At 43.5% G+C, this 18,745-nt stretch overlaps 1 protein-coding gene across 1 annotated transcript; it reads right to left on the bottom strand.

The window, feature by feature from the left end:
* Positions 1–6,880: 6,880 nt before the first annotated feature.
* Positions 6,881–9,851, bottom strand: LOC134214614 (intraflagellar transport protein 88 homolog). Its single transcript, XM_062693944.1, has 5 exons — positions 9,418–9,851; positions 8,550–9,362; positions 8,144–8,488; positions 7,131–8,073; positions 6,881–7,075 (listed from the first exon to the last, which is right to left on the bottom strand). The coding sequence occupies exons 1-5, from the start codon at positions 9,556–9,558 to the stop codon at positions 6,930–6,932; spliced, it is 2,388 nt and encodes a 795-aa protein (XP_062549928.1). The 5' UTR covers positions 9,559–9,851; the 3' UTR covers positions 6,881–6,929.
* Between the last annotated feature and the right edge of the window lie 8,894 nt (positions 9,852–18,745).

Below are 18,745 nucleotides of genomic sequence, written 5' to 3'. Positions count from 1 at the left end.
TCTAGGGAGTCTTTAGAAAATTCCTTTAGTAAACCATACAAAATTGCTGCAGGAATAGTTCCGGAAAGAATTCGAATTTGGAGAAATTTCTAATCGAATTTTCGAAGAAATTTCTAAAGCTATTTGAGCATTAAACATATTTTCAAATAAAAAAAAAACACTTGAACGATGGTGAAAAAAATGAAGGAATTTACAAACAAAATTTCCGAAGATTTTTCAATAGAATTTCTGAAGAGATTCCCGAAAGAATTCTTAAAGTAATTAAAAAGGGAAGTTTTAAAGGTCTACAGGAATTTCTGGAAGAGTTGCTAAAGGAATATCCTGAGGAATGTCGGAAGGGATAACTATAAGAAATTCGGAAAGAAGTCCTGAAGAAAGTTCAAAATAAATTCCTGAGGAAAGTTTCGAAAGAATACCAAAAATATATTCCTATATAGAGTTTCCGAAGATTTTTTTGAGGAATCCCTGGCTTCCTCTTAAAAGGCGCAAAAGCCTCTTCCACGGAACGGCCATCAATCCCGATAATATCGATATCGTCCGCGAATCCCAGGAAGGAACATATGCGATCTTGTGATAATGGTACTGCTTCCTTGCAGACCAGCTCTCCTATTCGCTCCCTCGAGCGCCAATTGATTCGAGAGTGCATCACCCTGCTTTAATCCATCTAAGGCTCGATGTCCACGTAGCGTCTTTTCAACGCAGCGTGCACACAGCGTTAAAATAATGCAGGTGTGCATCGGCACGGTGACGCTGCGTTAACGCTTTTTTCCAATACACACCTGGGTCTTTTTAACTCCGTGTGCACGCAGAGTTAAAAATACGCTGCGTTGGCATCGAGCCTAAGGTAACAAATGACGTCGATGTTTCATCCGCAACCCTTATGGGCCAAACACAATTGGTACGTTTGCGTGCGTTTTGACAGTTTTCCCATGGGAACGTATCAATTGTGTTTGGCCCATTACACTTGATTTCGATCCGTCCAACGTTATACGAATCAGTCGTATCAGTTTTGCCGGAAAACCATGTTCTAGCATAATTTCAAATATATATAGACCACTCTGGCTGATTTTGAAAGACAACACAGTAGCGCCGCGGTGTCACAAAAGGCCTAGGATAGGATATGCCAATTAGTCATTAAAAATTGCTGATTGGGTGAAAATGACAATCGATTACTTCGATCGACGGTATCACATTTTCAAAAGGGCAGCTTGTTGTTAGCTTGGCCGTGTTGCTGGGTAATTAAATTCAATTTTATAACAAAATTCAAAAGTTTGTTTTTTGATTTTTTGGGCAAAATGAATTTGTACTAGACTGCAAATATGTGTGCATGATTCTCAAGGGTTATGCTGATTTGAAACACTCGATTTGAAGCATTATTAACCAACTTTTTACCAATTTCACTGTAAAATAGATGAGTTTTGAGATTCAATGTAAAAACTTTTTGCGTATAGTACGTGGCATCTTTTATTTAAAAATATGGAAGAAATGAACGAGAAAACATGATTTTTTTACATATATTATTAGGAGGGTTTTGCATAAAAATGTTCGGCAGCACTTGACACCACCTCGTCGAAGCAATCGACTGAGGAAACAACAAGGCAGTCGCAATTCAATTGTCACATCCTATCCTAGCAAAAGGCAAGCAATGTAGTGAAAAGACATGTCGAGTGGGGTTCAAACATATATGATGCAATATTCAGTATGACATCAAGATGATAAAAAGAAGGTGTGGAGGAAATCCATACTTGGTGGTATTAGTAAGCTGAAAAAATAAACATAGTTTGAGGGGAAAGTATGTGACGTAACACCGTTCCATCCTTAAATGAACCTTTATGGGCCATGTTCAAGAAAACATGTTTTGCCGGATTGTTTGCGGCCCGCAAAATGATGAAAATATTTGCGTAGGAGCAAATTGAGAACCGCATCAGCAAATTAATATAAATCTTCTCAAATTATAGCAATTCACTGCTCAAATTACAAAGCATTCTATACACGCACTTCTGCCATTATCCACGAGGCATACGGTTTTCAACACTTTTCAGTATTTAATAAAAAATTCCACATTATCATACATGTTTTGCTTTCTGGGCAACAAGGAAAATAACAAGATGTTTAATATCATCGATATCCTCAGTCACTCGCTCAGTTATCTGTAATAAGATCAAACATTATTTGAACTATAATGAACTTGCCTCACCGCTAAATATTTTCCATGTTATTGTTTGGATAACAAAATACTGGTTGCCCTTGATACGATGGTGCGCTGTGAGACGCTGGGAGGGGAAATCGAAGAAAATTTTATAACAAACTCTGTGACGTCAGCCGTCGTCATGTAGTTGAGAAGGTTGCTAAGACGCGAAAGAAACGACGCACTACTACTTTCAAATGGCTATGTAATACACCAAATGAATCACCTCACCTTTCTTACACCATATTGGTATGACATGTCTAAATGATGTGCTAGAAATCATCATATGATTCCATTTTGATATCCGAATTTAAAAATAAAATTTTGAAAAATGTAAATCAAATTGTTAAAAATTTGTTAAGAAAATTATTTTGAGCTTTTTAGTGGAATGTCTTCACTTGTCGTAAGACGAGTTTGTACAATCCCCTTTAATTCCACCACTTAATTGTACTTTGACAGATACGTATTTGTATTGTACAAACTCGTCTTACGACAAGTGTTAAAAATTGTTAAATTATTGTATTTTTTCAATTATGACACCTCTTGGCTATCGTTTTCAGACGTTAGTTGCCTTTTGTGACGCAAGATGGTATGATTGTACTGTCCGTCTAATATATGCATATGGGGATTCTCGAAGGGGACTATATTGGTAATAGAGTATATTGCGTCTGCAATTTGTACTCCCGGAATTTATCAAGGATTTGTCTCAGGGTAAACATTTGATCCGTCATTGATCGGCCCTCACGAAAACTGCTTGGTATTCGCCGACGAAGGACTACAGGACATAATTTTGTACGCCGAATTAAGGAGGGTAATTGGCACACTCCAGTCTGTGCCTTTTTCTTAAAGAGAGGGCGAATGAGGCCGTCCAACCAGGCAATTCCTCGTCTTCCCATATTTTCGCCATAATATGGTGCAGAACTTCATAAAGCTGCTCACTGCCATGTTTGAGAAATTCAGCCGGGAGCCGGTCCTTCCCCGACGTCTTATTGTTTTTCAGCTCTTTCATAGCTTTTCTAACCTCATCCAGTGTAGGCGGCTCCACAGCTTGTTCATCGACGCTAATATTTATTCTGTTCACCGATGCACCGTCACTTCCACTATTCAACAAATTCTCGAAGTGTTGCTTCCACCTGGCAGCCACTTCGGTTTTATCTGTCAGCAAATTCCCTTGTTGGTCGTTGCACATGACGGGAGATGGCGCTGTCTTTCTCCGCATGCCATTGATAGTCTCATAAAACCTCCGCATATCATTCTGCTCCATTTTTTTCCTGCGCCTCGCTAATCACTTGTTCTTCGTAGAGGCCTGAATAAGAGAAACGCGGATAGGTATGTGCCGCCAATCGAACCGTCAAAAACAGCAGCCAATCGAGCAGGAGACCTGTCAAGCAGCCAAAATGTTGGCTCAAATACTGAAAACGGCTAAATTCGATTTTATGCCATTTTTAAATAAGCAAATTTTACATAAGTTTGCAATAATATATGCAAGTTATTTATAGATTATGAAATGAAATTGCATTGTTTATTGGATTCTATTGTTTAGTGATGTGGACACATTAAATAGCGGATTGTGAGACTTTACCTACATAAACCATTTCTTCCTTTTCATGTGTTGTTCTTTGATGAAGAAAAATGAATGCAGTGTTGGCAGAGTCATATTTTCTATCCGCGTTTCTCTTATTCAGGCTCTAGTTCTTCGTACTCTTTTTTCTGGTAGCGGAGTGAAGGATCTCCCTACCGATTGTAGGACGGAAAAAGTCCTTTCTACCGACCTGAGCGTTTTTTGACGTAGAATTACGTCCTTCGGTAAGATAGGGGGGTCATTCCAAAGTTTCAAATTTGGGACCGTCACGAAAAGAGGTCAGGAAGTACAAGCCAATAACTCAGCCAAACGTTCTAAGATTCTATTTCATCTTCTTCTTTTTGGCATTACATTCCCACACTGGGACAGAACCTCCTCGCCGCTTAGTATTCATTAAGCACTTCCACAGTTATTAACTGCGAGGTTTCTAAACCAAGTTACCATTTTTGCATTCGTATATCATTAGGCTAACAAGATGATACTTTTATGTCCAGAGAAGTCGAGACAATTTCCAAACCGAAAATTGCCTAGACCGGCACCGGGAATCGATCGAATTTCGCATCCACTATACGTAATTCTATGTTCAATTCAGTATCTTTGATACAACCCTCTACTTTTTATTACCAGACTAAGGCCAGAGTGGCCTGTGCAATACATAAAAGTCTTCTCCTTTCAGCTCGGTCCATGGCTGCACTTCGCCAACCACGCAGTCTGCGGAGGGTCCGCAAAATCGTCCTCCACCTGATCGATCCTCCTTGCCCGCTGTGCACCTCGCCTTCTTGTTCCCGCCGGATCGTTGTCGAGAAGCATTTTCACCGGATTATTGTCCGACATTCTGGCTACGTGCCCGGCCCACCGCAGTCTTCCGATTTTCGCGGTGTGAACGATGGATGGTTCTCCCAACAGTTGATGCAACTCATGGTTCATTCGCCTCCTCCACGTACCGTCCGCCATCTGCACCCCACCATAGATGGTACGCAACACTTTCCTTTCGAAAACTCCCAGTGCGCGTTGGTCCTCCACGAGCATCGTCCAGGTCTCGTGTCCGTAGAGAACTGCCGGTCTTATAAGCGTTTTGTGAATATGTAGTCAGTTTGGTACGGCGGCGAACTCTATTCGATCGGAGCGTTTTGCGGAGTCCAAAGTACGTACGATTTCCTGCCACTATCAGCGGTCATCAGTGAGCCCAAGTACACGAACTCTTCAACCACCTCGATTTTGACACCACCGATAGAAACTCGTGGTGGGTGGCTTACATTGACCTCTCTTGAGCCTCTTCCTATCATGTACTTCGTCTTCGACGTGTTGATGACTAGTCCAATCCGTTCAGCTTCGCTTTTTAGTCTGATGTAGGCTTCCTCCATCCTCTCAAAGTTACGTGCCATGATTTCGATGCCGTCGGCGAAACCAAATAACTGGACGGATCTCGTGAAAATCGTACCCCTCGTGTCAATCCCTGCCCTTCGTATTACTCCCTCCGAGGCGATGTTGAATAGCAGACACGAAAGACCATCACCTTGCCGTAACCCTCTGCGCGTTACGAAGGGACTCGAGAATGCCCCTGAAACTCGAACTACGCACATCACCCGATCCATCGTCGCCTTGATCAACCGTATCAGTTTATCCGGAAATCCGTTTTCGTGCATTAGGTGCCATAGCTGGTTCCGATCGATTGTATCATATGCGGCTTTGAAGCCGATAGATAGATGACGTGTGGGGACCAGTGACGGGAAATGTCATATCGATGTCATGGGACTAATTTGTTAATAACTTTTTTCACAAGTAATTTACAATCGTGTGTTTTATATGAATATAAAGCCTTCAAAGGATACTAAAACTTTTTCTAATAGGTCATTGCTCTAAAACTGAAATTGGCGCCGTGAGAGCCAAATTAGTGTCAAATGACATTAATGGCATGACATTCCATGACATTTTTAAAATTCGTTATCGTGCCTCATACTGTGTATTTAGAACATTGACCTGTTTAGCAAACTTGTAGGATCCTTTGAGCATTACATGTTAATAAAAAATCTGAATTGTACATAACTTTTGAAAAAGTTATTAGCAAATTAGTAATAGCAACCCCATGACATTTTTTTGACATTTCCCATCACTGGTGGGCACGTTGTATTCGCGGCATTTCTGCAATGCCTGGCGTACGGCGAACACCTGGTCTGTGGTAGAGCGTTTATCCATGAATCCCGCCTGGTACTGCCCTACGAATAAAATTTGGGAAATTACCTTGTAGGCGACGTTCAGCAATGTGATTGCGCGGTAATTGCTACAATCCAGCTTATCGCCCTTTTGGTAGATGGGACACACGTTGATGATGCTATAGTTGAAGAAACGGCCTTATATCTTCAGCTTGCACATCCTTGCGTTGATTGGCTGCCACCCAATCACACGTTGGCGCACCTTTCCCAGCACTATGAAGCCGGTTCGCAGCTCGTTGGTGGTGGCACAGCTTTGGTAGAATGTAGCCGCTCGATGCCCGCTTTTCCAAACTTTTTGTTCTGTCCAGCAGATTTCCTGCAGCACTACGAAGTCGAAGTTGTGGGGATGTAATTCATTGTAGATTATCCTGTCGCAACCTGCAAAGCCTAGCGACTTGCAGTTCCATGTTCCAAGCTTCCAATCGTGATCCTTTATTCGACGCCTAGGTCGTTGCCGATTATATCGAGTCGTATTATCTTCTATGTCGTTCGTAATGGTTCATTATCCAATCGAGTGAAATTGTTAAAACTAATATTAGAATTGAAGTAAATATTGCTACCGTGAACTACTTGAATTAGTTGAGTTTATATTTTAAATTGCTTTACCTACATATTGTTGAATTCAAGTTGGTGCGAAGTGTAATCAGATTATAGTAGGAGACTAAATGTAAGGTAAACTCTGATTCACATGGTGCTGTTTACTAACAAGCAATAAGCTTACAGCTTTCAGCAATCTTGGTCGGGAACACATGAGTTGCTTCATTGACCTCCGAAACTACTTCAACAACAGAAATAATCGAACTGCTTTTCTTATGATTCTTGGAAAAGATACAGAGAGGATTTGTGAAGCTAGGATCTAGTGAATGAAAAAAAAAACAATAAAATTTGTTTGTAAGCATTATCAGTTTATTAAACCGTCAAAGTATTCAAATATTCTTTCCAATCCTTAAACTGGCAATAAATCGTAAGGATTTATATCCTCGTCGGAATCGTCGTCAAGTGTGAGATTTTTCCGAATTCCGGTACGTGGTCGTTCCTGCGGTGGTCCTAACGGATCCGCATAACCGTATGCGGTTGTTAATGTGTTGTAGTCTGAAATGAGCGAGTGGTTAGTCTCGATTTTAAGGAAAAATATCGTTTAACATACCTGGTGATACGTCGGAGCTTTTCGTACCTCCGGACGCTGTTCCGGGTGGTTGATAACTGTCCGGACCTCCTCCCGATCGAGCACTCAGCTCGCCACTGGAAATGCGAGAACTGCTCGCCGTAGTCGGCGGTCTACTTGTGTTGATTCGTTGACGAACTTCCTTTTGCTTTTCCAGCTTTTGAAGTTCGCTCATGTAACGTTCGCACAGTTCGTTGTTGCCCTGTGTCTGGGTCAGATGGATCAACGCTCGCAAGCAGTCTACGTTCTCCGGGTAGATATCATGAATAGTCTTGAACAGATTAAGCGACTTTTGTTGGTTGCCGATGCGGCGATAGCATCCGGCGATCCGTAGCAAATAGTACGGATCTTGGGGGTTCTTCAGAACGGCCTTCTCGTAGAAGCCGATTGCCTTCTCGACCACTTGTAGTTCGATGTAGTGCGAGCACAGCCAGTTGATTACGCTGGACTCAATTGGGAAAATGCGGTAGGATTCGTGATGGTAATGGTAGGCTTGCTGGCGTTCCCCGTCCGTTTCGTACAATTCCCCGATCTTCTGTATGATCTTGTTGTCTTGCTGAACCAAACTTAACAGCTGCAGATGGTACTCCAAAGCAGTTCCGACGTCTCCCAACAGATCGTAAAGGTTGGCAATCTGGTACAGGACCTCCGGATGTTGTTCATGGCCAAGGTTGGATATGATCTTACGGAAGTAGAGCAGCGAGTTGTTGTGATCGCCGAGTTTCTTAAAGATTAGTCCAATGTTGTAAAGTGCCTCGAACGAAGTAGAGTCAATGTCTAAGGCATTGAAAAACATTAGCTTTGCCGTTTCCAGGTCATTTTTGAGCATGTTACAGACTCCGCTGTTGATGAAAGCCGCCGGGCAGTAACTGTCGATTTTTTTGGCCGTCTCAGCGTAGTTCTCTGCTGTTGTGATGTCCTTTTTCTGAAATTCGGAGAAAACATACTTACGCTTATTTATTCTTATGCAACGATGAAAAATGCATAATAAATACCAAAATGTGGATAAAACTAAGATTGATCGCAGCGTTTATGGCAATGTTGGACTCCTTCTTCTCGAAGTACTTCAAAGTTTCAATCGCCTGCTGGATATCGTCTTGTTTTAGGTAGATAACGGCCTTCTTTAACTCAAGATCTACGGCCAACGATGAAAAATATGAGTTCTTTATAGTTTCCACACACCAACTGTACCCATCGTTAAAATAATCGTCAATGATCGTTGAAATCAGGTTTGCCGAGATGAGAATATTCTTTTCGGCAAGGTGTCGTATCTTTTGCTCGTAGACGTGCAGCTCATCGGATTTGATCATTTCGTTGATATACTCGTACGATGGATTAGACTAAAAGACATAATCTATTCAATACGAGGAATGAAAATCATTTGAATATTAATTCACTTACGTTTGTCTGGAAAATTTTATCGTCTTCCAAGTAGTCGATTTGAATGTCCAGCAGTAACTGGAAGGCGTGCTTGATCTTATCTACGTCACCGAGGGCATAGTAACACAAAATTAAGTGTAACCCTGTCTTCAGATCACTTTTCTCCGACATGATGAACTCAAAACTTGTTGCGGCATCCGAATATTGACCCATTTTGATGAACAGTATACCAATGTTGTGAGTGATCTTCAATCGAAGTTCTTTTTGGTTGCTCGGAACCTGATCCAACGCCATCCGATACATTTTGATTGCCTTTGTGTAAAGCCCCAGCTGAAAATAAATATTCCCCATATTGATCTTCAGCCGGTTGACGTTGGGAAACATTTTATTCTTAGTCATCAAAGTGTACGTATTTAGGGCTTCGATGTACATCTCGTTCTTTGCGTACACATTCGCTAGATTGAAAAGCACAAAGAACGTCAAATCGAAATTATGGGTGTACGTTCCACCATCTTGATCCCGCATACGTAGCAACGTGCGATCCATGGCGGAAGCTTCCTTCGCTTTGGCCAAACCGGCAGACATGTCCGGCTTGGCACCGGTACTAGCAATAATGGACTCTTCCAACAGGGCGTAGATTTTGGTTTCCATGTTTTTGTAGCGCTGCTCGGGAGTCTCCTCTTTCTTGCTCTCCATCACAACGATCTTCTTAGCTGCTTGATTCAGCGGATCAAATAGTTTGCTGCTCTGCGACGAATATCCCACCGGACGAATGGCCGTCGAAGGACGGGCCATTGTAGCGGACGCTTCGGCGGATCCCAGTTTGTCCCCATTCTGAAAGTAGGATAATGAAATATTGTTTCTCTATATCAGTGCAGCAGGCACGTACCCAGTAGAACTTTGGTGTCGACGTTTTCTTGCCATAGCTCGAGGTTTTCACTGCATTTTGGAACGCCTTGTCCTCTTTAATATCGTAATTGAATAGTTTATTAGTAACACCGGAAAATCCACCGTAAATGTCGTCTTCCATCGTGGAATCAATGGTTCAGTACACCGTACGACACATCCAGGATAGCGAAAATATTTATCCGTGTGTTTGTTTGGCCACTGCTGGTTCCCGTAGTAACCGGGCGATGTTGGGAATTGCGCGGGATCGTGGACAAAATAAATTGCATAACTGCGCATGCGTTGGTATTGAATGACCGTTGGTTGCATTTCTTTCATCACACGTGGCAACAAGCACGTGCTGCATTTAACATAATAATTAACTGCACGGACTGTCTACTCATAATAATGATTATTTAGACTGCAGCTTTTTATATGTATTTTATTGCCGAAGAATGGTATCGTTTCACGCCTTTACCCCTTTGTTACCATATCAAGCAGCCAATGCCAGCGATATAGCATCATCATCATCATCATCATCAATTTCAGTTTATGCCCCATCACCAGCCTCAAGAAAGATACGGACCATTTCCAGATTGTGGGGTTTTAGTAAGTTATCTTCAGCGTGTGATTATTAATACATTAATACCTCAACGTGTCAATCGCTGAGCAGCAAGCCATGACTCGGGCGCTACTTGTCAGATCTCCGTGGCGTGCATACGCATCCTGGTGCCTGCTGTCATCGCATTTCGCTCCAGCCATTTGGGGCCACATATTTTGGCGATCCTGCCAAGTTATTTTTCGGATCCTACTAAAATAATTTATGGCTTAAAAAAAGTCACAAGGCAAGGTGGTTTGTATTGCTACAAAGCGCGTCTGGAAGAACGCCGGAAAATGGATTGTGATTAGGAAAATCGCAAAGCGTGTCTGGATTGTGGTTGGGAAAATCACAAAGCGTGTCTGGAAGGCCGCTGGAGAATGGCTTGTGGTTTGGAAAATCATTAGGCGCATTTGAAAGACCGTTGAAAACTGATTGCGTTTTGGCCCGTCTGGGATACTGCCGAGAAAGAGATTGACGATCTAGAAAATCCCAAGTTGAGTCTGTGGGGAATACGATGGTATATTATGCTGATTGCAGAAGCAGAAGAAAATTGAAGCATCTACATAATTTCATATACAATGAGCTTGCTTGAACACGCTCTCTTATTTGTATGGTCTCGATGGTGATAAATTTAATTAGGGGAAACAGCCGGATGTTGAACGGCTAATTATGTCGCCTATTGTTGAATTCCCATAAGAAATGCACGTGCGTTAAACAATAGGCGAAGAATTTAGCCGTTCAACATTTGGCGAATTACCCTATTTTTTGGGTGAAAAATCGCAGTACACTATGGCTAATTAGACAGAAAAAAAATCAGTTATGAACGGAAGGACTCAAAACAAAATGGTAACGAAACAACCACGAACACAACCTGCCAAGTATTCCCAAACCAAGCTTTCAAGTTTTTGGTTACTACATGGCGTAGTGGAAGTTCCCGAGGGAATTGTGAGTATTTCAAACGACATGTGGATCATTTGAAATTCAACAAAATGGAATGCAAAGTAATGCATTTGTCGATTATTTTAAAAAAAGAAAATAGCCGGCAAGAAATATTCAGAGCGAAAAATCTCTGTTGCCTAAAATAACTGGAGCCGAACGTCTGCGAAACAAACTCTGGACTCAGTGCAATATAAGATTGTTGGCGCGAAATGTCTACAACCAAAAAAAAACCAGAGTAAGAGGTCTCCAAAACTAAACGGTAACTTTATGAGTTTTGCCTTTCTCGTATACTAAGTATACGTAAAGGCAAGGGGCAACCAACTCTAAACTTTTCACATTTTTTTATTTCTTTATTTATTTATTAGGCACTCTTTGTTACTTAACCGCTACTGTGCCGAGATCTACTGTGGTATTCTGCTCTACAGAATCCACACAGAATCTATTTTTAGATTTCCATTACCATTATTGTTATTTCCATTACCTTGGTGGGGCTATAGCCCCCCAGCCCCCCTGTAGTAACGCCAATGTCTTTAAAGGAAAATCTGTTTCATATTTATGTGCAAATCAAGTTCTGGATGGTGTGCTACGATAATATTGCAAAACAGTTTAAATTCTTTTTAATTTTTCAGGGATCCTTTTGGACATTCTGGAGCAAATCTTCAGATGTTTTTAATTTTTGTACGTAATTAAAAAAAGGAATTTCGGCTGGATTTGTTTCTAATAATCAGAATTTCCGGCTTTCAGTCACGTGAAATTGTTCATAATTTCATATCATTGCCAACGTTTCGAAACTGTGACTGAAAGCCTTAATTGCTGATTTTAAGATAAATATTGTTCCATCATTTAAAACATATGAATAATATTCACAAAAAAAAAGAACTGTTCCGGCTCAATTATTCATTTCTATTAGCGACATTTACGGCCTGTTGTTGATTATATATGGGAAAACCGCCCTCATCCTTTCATTCCCATAACTTTCATTTCCATTATCGGTATCTATCCCTTCTACACTGTATTGAAATGAATTCTTTAGAATATTTAGAAGTGCAATAGGCATACCTTGTTAGAATGGTTTGAAATTTGATACCTTGATTGTTGAATTGAACATCGTTACTGACGCTTTAACCGTTTTTATTTTACCGAAAAATTCTTCAAACTTAGGATCGTTTAGCTCCCTGCAAAATGATAACATAAATATTGTTCACTTTGAATTAAACTAAGCAAAGCACAACAGACATTGACAAAGACTGGAAGTTTAAAACGATCTTGTCTTGAAGCTCCTTCGCTTCAGATAAAAACTCAAAACTTGTGTTTACTTTGTCACTTTTTCACTTCGTCACATACACTTCTGCCAGACTCTGCATATCAACCTCGATTTCCGGAATAATAGCCGGAGACAGATTCTCCATGTTCAGACTTCCTGAAAAGCCTTGAAGGTCTAAAATCTTCTGGATCTTTATGGGTACAACACCAAAATCCTTCTGAACAGCGTGCCAGAAATCCTTGAAACAGCCTGACTATAATTTATATATTATTAAAAATAGGCAATGGAATATAAATTATTGATATTATTTTGTGTACTTACTGTTGAATTCTCCATGTTTATTCACTGAAACACAAGCGTGAACGGAGCGTTGCGTGCTGCACCCTGTTAATAACAAATTGCAAAATGCCATGGCAACCGTTTCTTTGGCCTAAGAAAATCATTGATACTAGGAATACTACTAAATATTATTGCGGAACAATGGTCGACTCGAGACCAAACACTGCTCAGTGTGCTGGATTTTCCTCCAAACCGACGCTTACTTGCTGGTCCCTTCTCCATCGACGCTGTAGCTCTGACATTATTTGTGTCACGACTCTGGTTACCGCATGCCACGTACCTTCATCGCGACACATTCGCTCTGCGATGTTGTCCGCCCTTATGGCAGGCATTCTCCTACGTGCCTCCGCAAACCTCGGGCAGTTGAATATCACGTGCTCTGGAGTCTCCTCTACGTTGATGCACGCCGGGCAGAATGGCGATGACGCATGGCCACACCGTTGCAAATATTGGCGGAAACAACCGTGTCCGGACAGGAACTGTGTGAGGTAAAAGTTCACCTCACCATGCTCCCTGTTCACCCACGTCGACACATTGGGGATGAGCCGATGGGTTCACCTTCCATTATCCGCATTGTCCCACTCCTGCTGCCACTTCACCATAGAGTCCAGTCTCACCGCCTTCCTCACATTTCTGGTATCCCTCCGTTGGTAGCACTTGATGTCCTCTGCTAGGGTTATGCAGACTGGAATCATCCCTGCGATAACGCAAACTGCCTCCGACTAAATAGTTCGGTACGCACTCGCGACTCGAATGGCCATTAGACGAAACACGCTATTCAGCTTCCTCCGGTTAAGTTTCGTCTTGAGCGCAGCTACCCAGGCTGGAACTCCGTAGCTTAGTATCGAGGATGATACTGACGTAAGAAGACGCCTACTGCTGCCTTTTGGACCGCCGACGTTCGGCATGATCCTTACTAACGCACTGTTCATTTGAGCCGCCTTTTCACAGGAATAGTCCACGTGGGTGCTGAAGTTCAACCGGTCATCAATCATCACACCTAGATGTCTCAGAGTCCGCACCGACGGAATGTCGTGCCCTCCGATGGTAATCTGCATCCGCTGGATTACTTTGCAGTTGCTGACCATCATCACTTCCGTTTTGTGATGAGCCAGTTGCAGCTTGACTCCATTCATCCAGGTTTCTACTGCGTCGGTCGCTTCCGCCACCAGCATTTCCACCTCCTCCAGTGACTCACCGGATATCGTTAGGACGACATCATCCGCGAATCCGTAAATCTTTACACCTTTGGGCAACTTTAGCATCAGCACCCCGTCGTACATCACATTCCATAACGTCGGGCCTAGTATGGACCCTTGTGGAACGCCCGCCGGAACCCAGATCGACTTCTGCCCCGAGTTCGTGTCGTAAACCAGAATCCGGTTCAGGAAGTAGCTCCTAAGGATCTTACACAGGAAGTCGGGGATTCGCATTCCATGCAGCGCTGCGGCGATGGCCTCCCAGCTGGTACTATTGAACGCGTTTTTGACGTCAATCGTCACTACCGCGCAGAACCGATTGCCGCTCCTCTTATTCTTGAACGCCCTCTCTGCATCTTCAATGACTGTCCTGATTGCATCCACAGTCGATCTGCCTTTGCGGAATCCGAACTGTTTTTCCGATAAGCCAGTCTCACCCTCCGTGAACTGTGTAAGCCTATTAAGGATAACCCTTTCCAGAAGCTTCCCCAGTGTATCCAGCAGACATATGGGCCTATACGATGCAGGATTCACCTGCGTTTTTCCTGGTTTCGGCAGCAGCACCAGTTTCTGGATTTTCCATGTGTCCGGAAAATTACCGTCTACTAAACACTTCTGCAGCGCCATCCTGAACAGATCCGGGAACGCCAAAATCGCGGATTTTAGAGCCACATTTGGAATTCCATCCGGACCCGGAGCTTTTTTCATCTTCAAACCTTTCGCCACTGATAATAGCTCGTCATTGGTGACTTGCATACCTGCAGCGGTTACTAGGTCTTCATCTTCGTACGGCGTACGCGGCCACGTCGTAGAACCATGCTGCGGGAAAAGACCGTCCACGATGATCTTCAGCTTGTCCGGACACATTTCGGCTGGCGTCGCTGGACCCCTGATCTTCTTTGTCACAACTCGATAAGCGTTACCCCAAGGATCAGCGTCAGCTTCCCGGCACAATTCCTTGAAGCAGTTAGACTTGCTGATTTGGATCGCCCGTTTGAAAGCCGCTCTAGCTTCACGGAAAACTATCTTCCGCTCCTCTCTGACCATTTCAGACCGTGCCCTCTGAACGTGTCTCTTAGCTCTGAGACAGGCAGCGCGAAGGTTGGTAAGATTTTCGTTCCACCAGTAACTTGGCCGCCGGCTATTCGTTGGCTCCAATTTCCTCGGCATCGTCGCATCGCAAGCCCCCGCTAGTGTTTCCGTCAGCTGGTCTGCGTCAAGGTTTGTAGCGTCGCCGTCCGCTCGAAGTGCTTCGATAAAAAGATCCTTATCGAAGTCCTTCGTCTTCCATCTTCGCCAACTAGACCTTACCTCCCGTCGTACCGTCGGCGTTCGCGTTCCGACACTATATCGGATCGCCTGGTCATCGCTATGGGTATATTCTTCACAAACTCTCCAGTTCATGTTCCTCGCCATCGACGGACTGCAGAACGTGACATCGATGATGGACTCCCTGCCATCTCTGCGGAATGTACTAACGGTACCTTCGTTACCCAATCTTACTTCCAGCTTAGCCAGCGCCTCCAGCAAACTGTAACCTCTGGCGTTAGTCAGTCTGCTCCCCCAATCCACTGCCCAAGCAATGAAATCGCCTCCGATGATCACTGGATTTCGGCCGATCAGCTTCTCCGTGAGTGAGTCCAGCATCCGGTTATACTGCTCCAAAGTCCACCTTGGGGGTGCGTAACAGCTACACATAAAGATCCCGTTAATTTTGGCGATTACGAAACCCTCGCTTGAACTGTCTACCACCTCTTGGATAGGAAATCTGCCCATCACTTGGATAGCCGCAATCCCCCTAGCATCCGCCACCCAGTTGTTGTTGTCAGAAGGAATCCGGTACGGCTCAGCAATAATTGCCACGTCGCACATTGCTTCTGTTGTCGACTGCCACAACAGCTGCTGTGCGGTGTCGCAATGGTTGAGATTCAACTGGATGATCTCCATTAATCTCGGCCCGCCATCGCCTTCTTGTAGGCAGGGCATTGGAAGCCACCCGTCATGTGGTCGTTTCCATCCTCCGGTTTGCAGAGCAGGCATCTTGGTTGCTTCGTGCAGTCCCTAGCAACGTGTCCTTCTCCACCACATTTCCTACAAAGACCGGATCTGTCTAGGCCACTGCCTGCAGTTTCGCGCCTGGTGTCCAAATGCCATACATTTGAAGCATCGCTCCATTTATTTGGTGATTCGAAGAGCGAATCTCAACGGGCACATCGACCATCCTATTTTCACCTTGCCCGCCTCCACCATTTTGTTGGCAGCCTCTGCTGGTAGTCGTATCGCTGCTACTTGTGTGCCACCGTTCGCTCTCCTCAGTCGAATCGTCATTTGCACTTCCCCCAGCTTGCATTGTGAGACCAGTGCATCCCTCAGTTCGTCTTCCGTCGTGATCTCGTCCATGTCTCTGCACTCGAGCACTGCTTCCTGCGTTAGAGCTCTTACGTTACCGTCACTGCCCAATGAGTTGGCAATGAGCTCCCGGAAGGCCGAGCTCTTGATCGTGGGTGTGTGTGTGTCTGTGCGCATCCACCCAAAAAAGTGTCACTCATTTTTCAGGCACTTATCCTTAACTGATTTACTCGCAACAAGTTGCATTCGACGCAGAATACTCTCCCATTCTTATTGAAAATTGGCCAGATCGGACTATGGGCTCAAGAGTAATGGCCAAAATACATTTATAATGAACGAGAAAGGCACCATCACCGCTAGATGGATTAATCAGGGTTTTTTTAAATTTATTTATTATCAGACTAAGGCCGGAGTGACCTATGCAATACTTCTCCATTCAGCTTGGTCCACGGCTGTACTTCGCCAACCACGCAGTCTGCGGAGGGTCCGCCAATCGTCCTCCACCTGATCGATCCACCTTGCCCGCTGTTCACCTCGCCTTCTTGTTCCCGTCGGATCGTTGTCGAGAAGCATTTTCACCGGACTACTGTCCGACATTCTGGCTACGTACCCGGCCCACCGCAGTTTTCCGATATTTGCGGTGTGAACGATGGATGGTTCTCTCAACATGCAACTGCAACTCGTGGTTCATTCGCCTCCTCCACGTACCGTCCGCCATCTGCGCCCCACCATAAATGGTACGCAGCATTTTCCTTTCGAATACTCGTCCAGGCGTAGAGAACTACCGGTCTAATAAGCGTTTTGTAGATAGCCAGTTTGGTACTGCGGTGAACTCTATTCGAAGCGTTTTGCGGAGTCCAAAGTACGTACGATTTCCTGCCATTATGCGTCTCCGGATTTCTCTACTGGTATCGTTGTCGGCGGTCACCAGTGAGTGAGTTGTATTCGCGGCATTTCTGTAATACCTGACGTATGGCGAAAACCTGGTCTGAGGTAGAACGTTCACCCATAAATCCCGCCTGGTACTGCCCCACGAGCTCTCTTGCAATTGGTGTTAGTCGGCGGCATAACATTTGGGAGAGTACCTTGTACGCGGCGTTCAGCAATGTGATTGCGCGGTAGTTGATGCAATCTACACACTTAATTTTTTTCGCCGAGGCCGGCAAAATATATTACCGAGAATCCAACAGCTGAGATGTCGGTAAAAATCTCGGTAAAAGTTCAAATTACCGACTGGTCGTAAAATGTGTGAAAACATCCAGCTGTCAAAATGTACCGTGCTGTTCGGCACTAGGTTGCCGAAGTGCTCGGCAGAGTGCTTTACCGAAATAATGTAAATGATTGCTTTCATTTGTTTGTTTTTTAATGAAATAAGAAAAACAAAGCGTAATGCAGCATAAAATCACAAAAAATATTTATTCACGGATAATACGTACATAAAATGAATTTATAAAGAAAAAGATTTTTTTTACAAAATACCGGTATAAAGTTGTTGAAAGATGGCGAGCTGGGAACCTCTTCCATGTCACGAAAATCGTTGAAAATTCGTGTTACTCAATCATTTCGATGGTATGCCCTAAAATAAAACAAATATTTAAGCCCGACATAAAGTAAATTTAGATTGCAAGACTTACTTGAAGATATTTTTAGCAGCCGTTGTCGAAGAAGTTGTTTGTTTCTTTTTTTTTGTTCAACACGTGCTTTTACGGCGCTTTGACGTTTGACAAATCTATTTCTCCGAAACTCGGTAAAGTGGATGGTTTACCGACGATGATCGCAAAATATTCTGCCGAATTTCGGTAGTACATTTTACTGATGTAGGTAATCTGATTTTCGGCTGATTTTCGGTAATTAACTTTAAAATAATTCGGTAAAACAATATTTTTTGACGATATTCGTTAAATGATTTTACCGAAATAAAATCTGGCTTTTAAGGGTCTGTCTCATTTGGAGAATTAAACTTAAAAGTGACAGTTCGAAAATTAAAAAATCACCCCGTTATAAGAATGGCTGGTGCTACCCAGCAATTCCAATAGGACATCGATGGAAAATGATTCGATATCTGTCAAAAGTAATCTTGCTCTGCGAGCAGGGTTATTTGATAATTATTGAAATGTCACTTTTAAGTTTAATTTCAGTTTAATTATCCAATTGAGACAGACCCTAAGTGTGTAGCTTATCGCCCTTTTTGTAGATGGGACACACGACACCTTCCATCCACTCCTGCGGCAGAACCTCATCCTCCCAAACCTCGATCTTCCTGCTGGCGCTTTTCCTCCGAAATTCTGCCTTCTTCTCCTAATTGCTCACATTCGCCGTCATACCAGTCGTTTCTCTGATCCGGGGGCACCGTGCCTAGTGCAGCGGTTGCGGTGCTTGCAATGGCGGATCGAATACCTCTCCAGCCATCTTCAAGAGACGCTGCGCCTAGCTGCTCTTCCGTTGGGAGTGCCACTTACAGCTGCTAGTCTACCGTCTTGTAGCCGCCCAATGTTTAGGCGGACGACTTCAACGCGTGTTGTACATCGTCGAGATTTTTAGCGCAGACATACCTACTGCCACGAGGTAGTGGTCGGATTCAATATTCGTACTGCGGTAAGTACGCACGTTCGTGATGTCGGACAAGAATTTACCGTCGATT

Source organism: Armigeres subalbatus, chromosome 2, assembly GCF_024139115.2.
Source record: "Armigeres subalbatus isolate Guangzhou_Male chromosome 2, GZ_Asu_2, whole genome shotgun sequence".
NCBI classification, from domain to species: Eukaryota; Metazoa; Arthropoda; class Insecta; order Diptera; family Culicidae; genus Armigeres; species Armigeres subalbatus.
The sequence above is the reverse complement of the archived record's forward strand: the minus strand, read 5'-3'. Positions and strand labels throughout refer to the sequence as shown.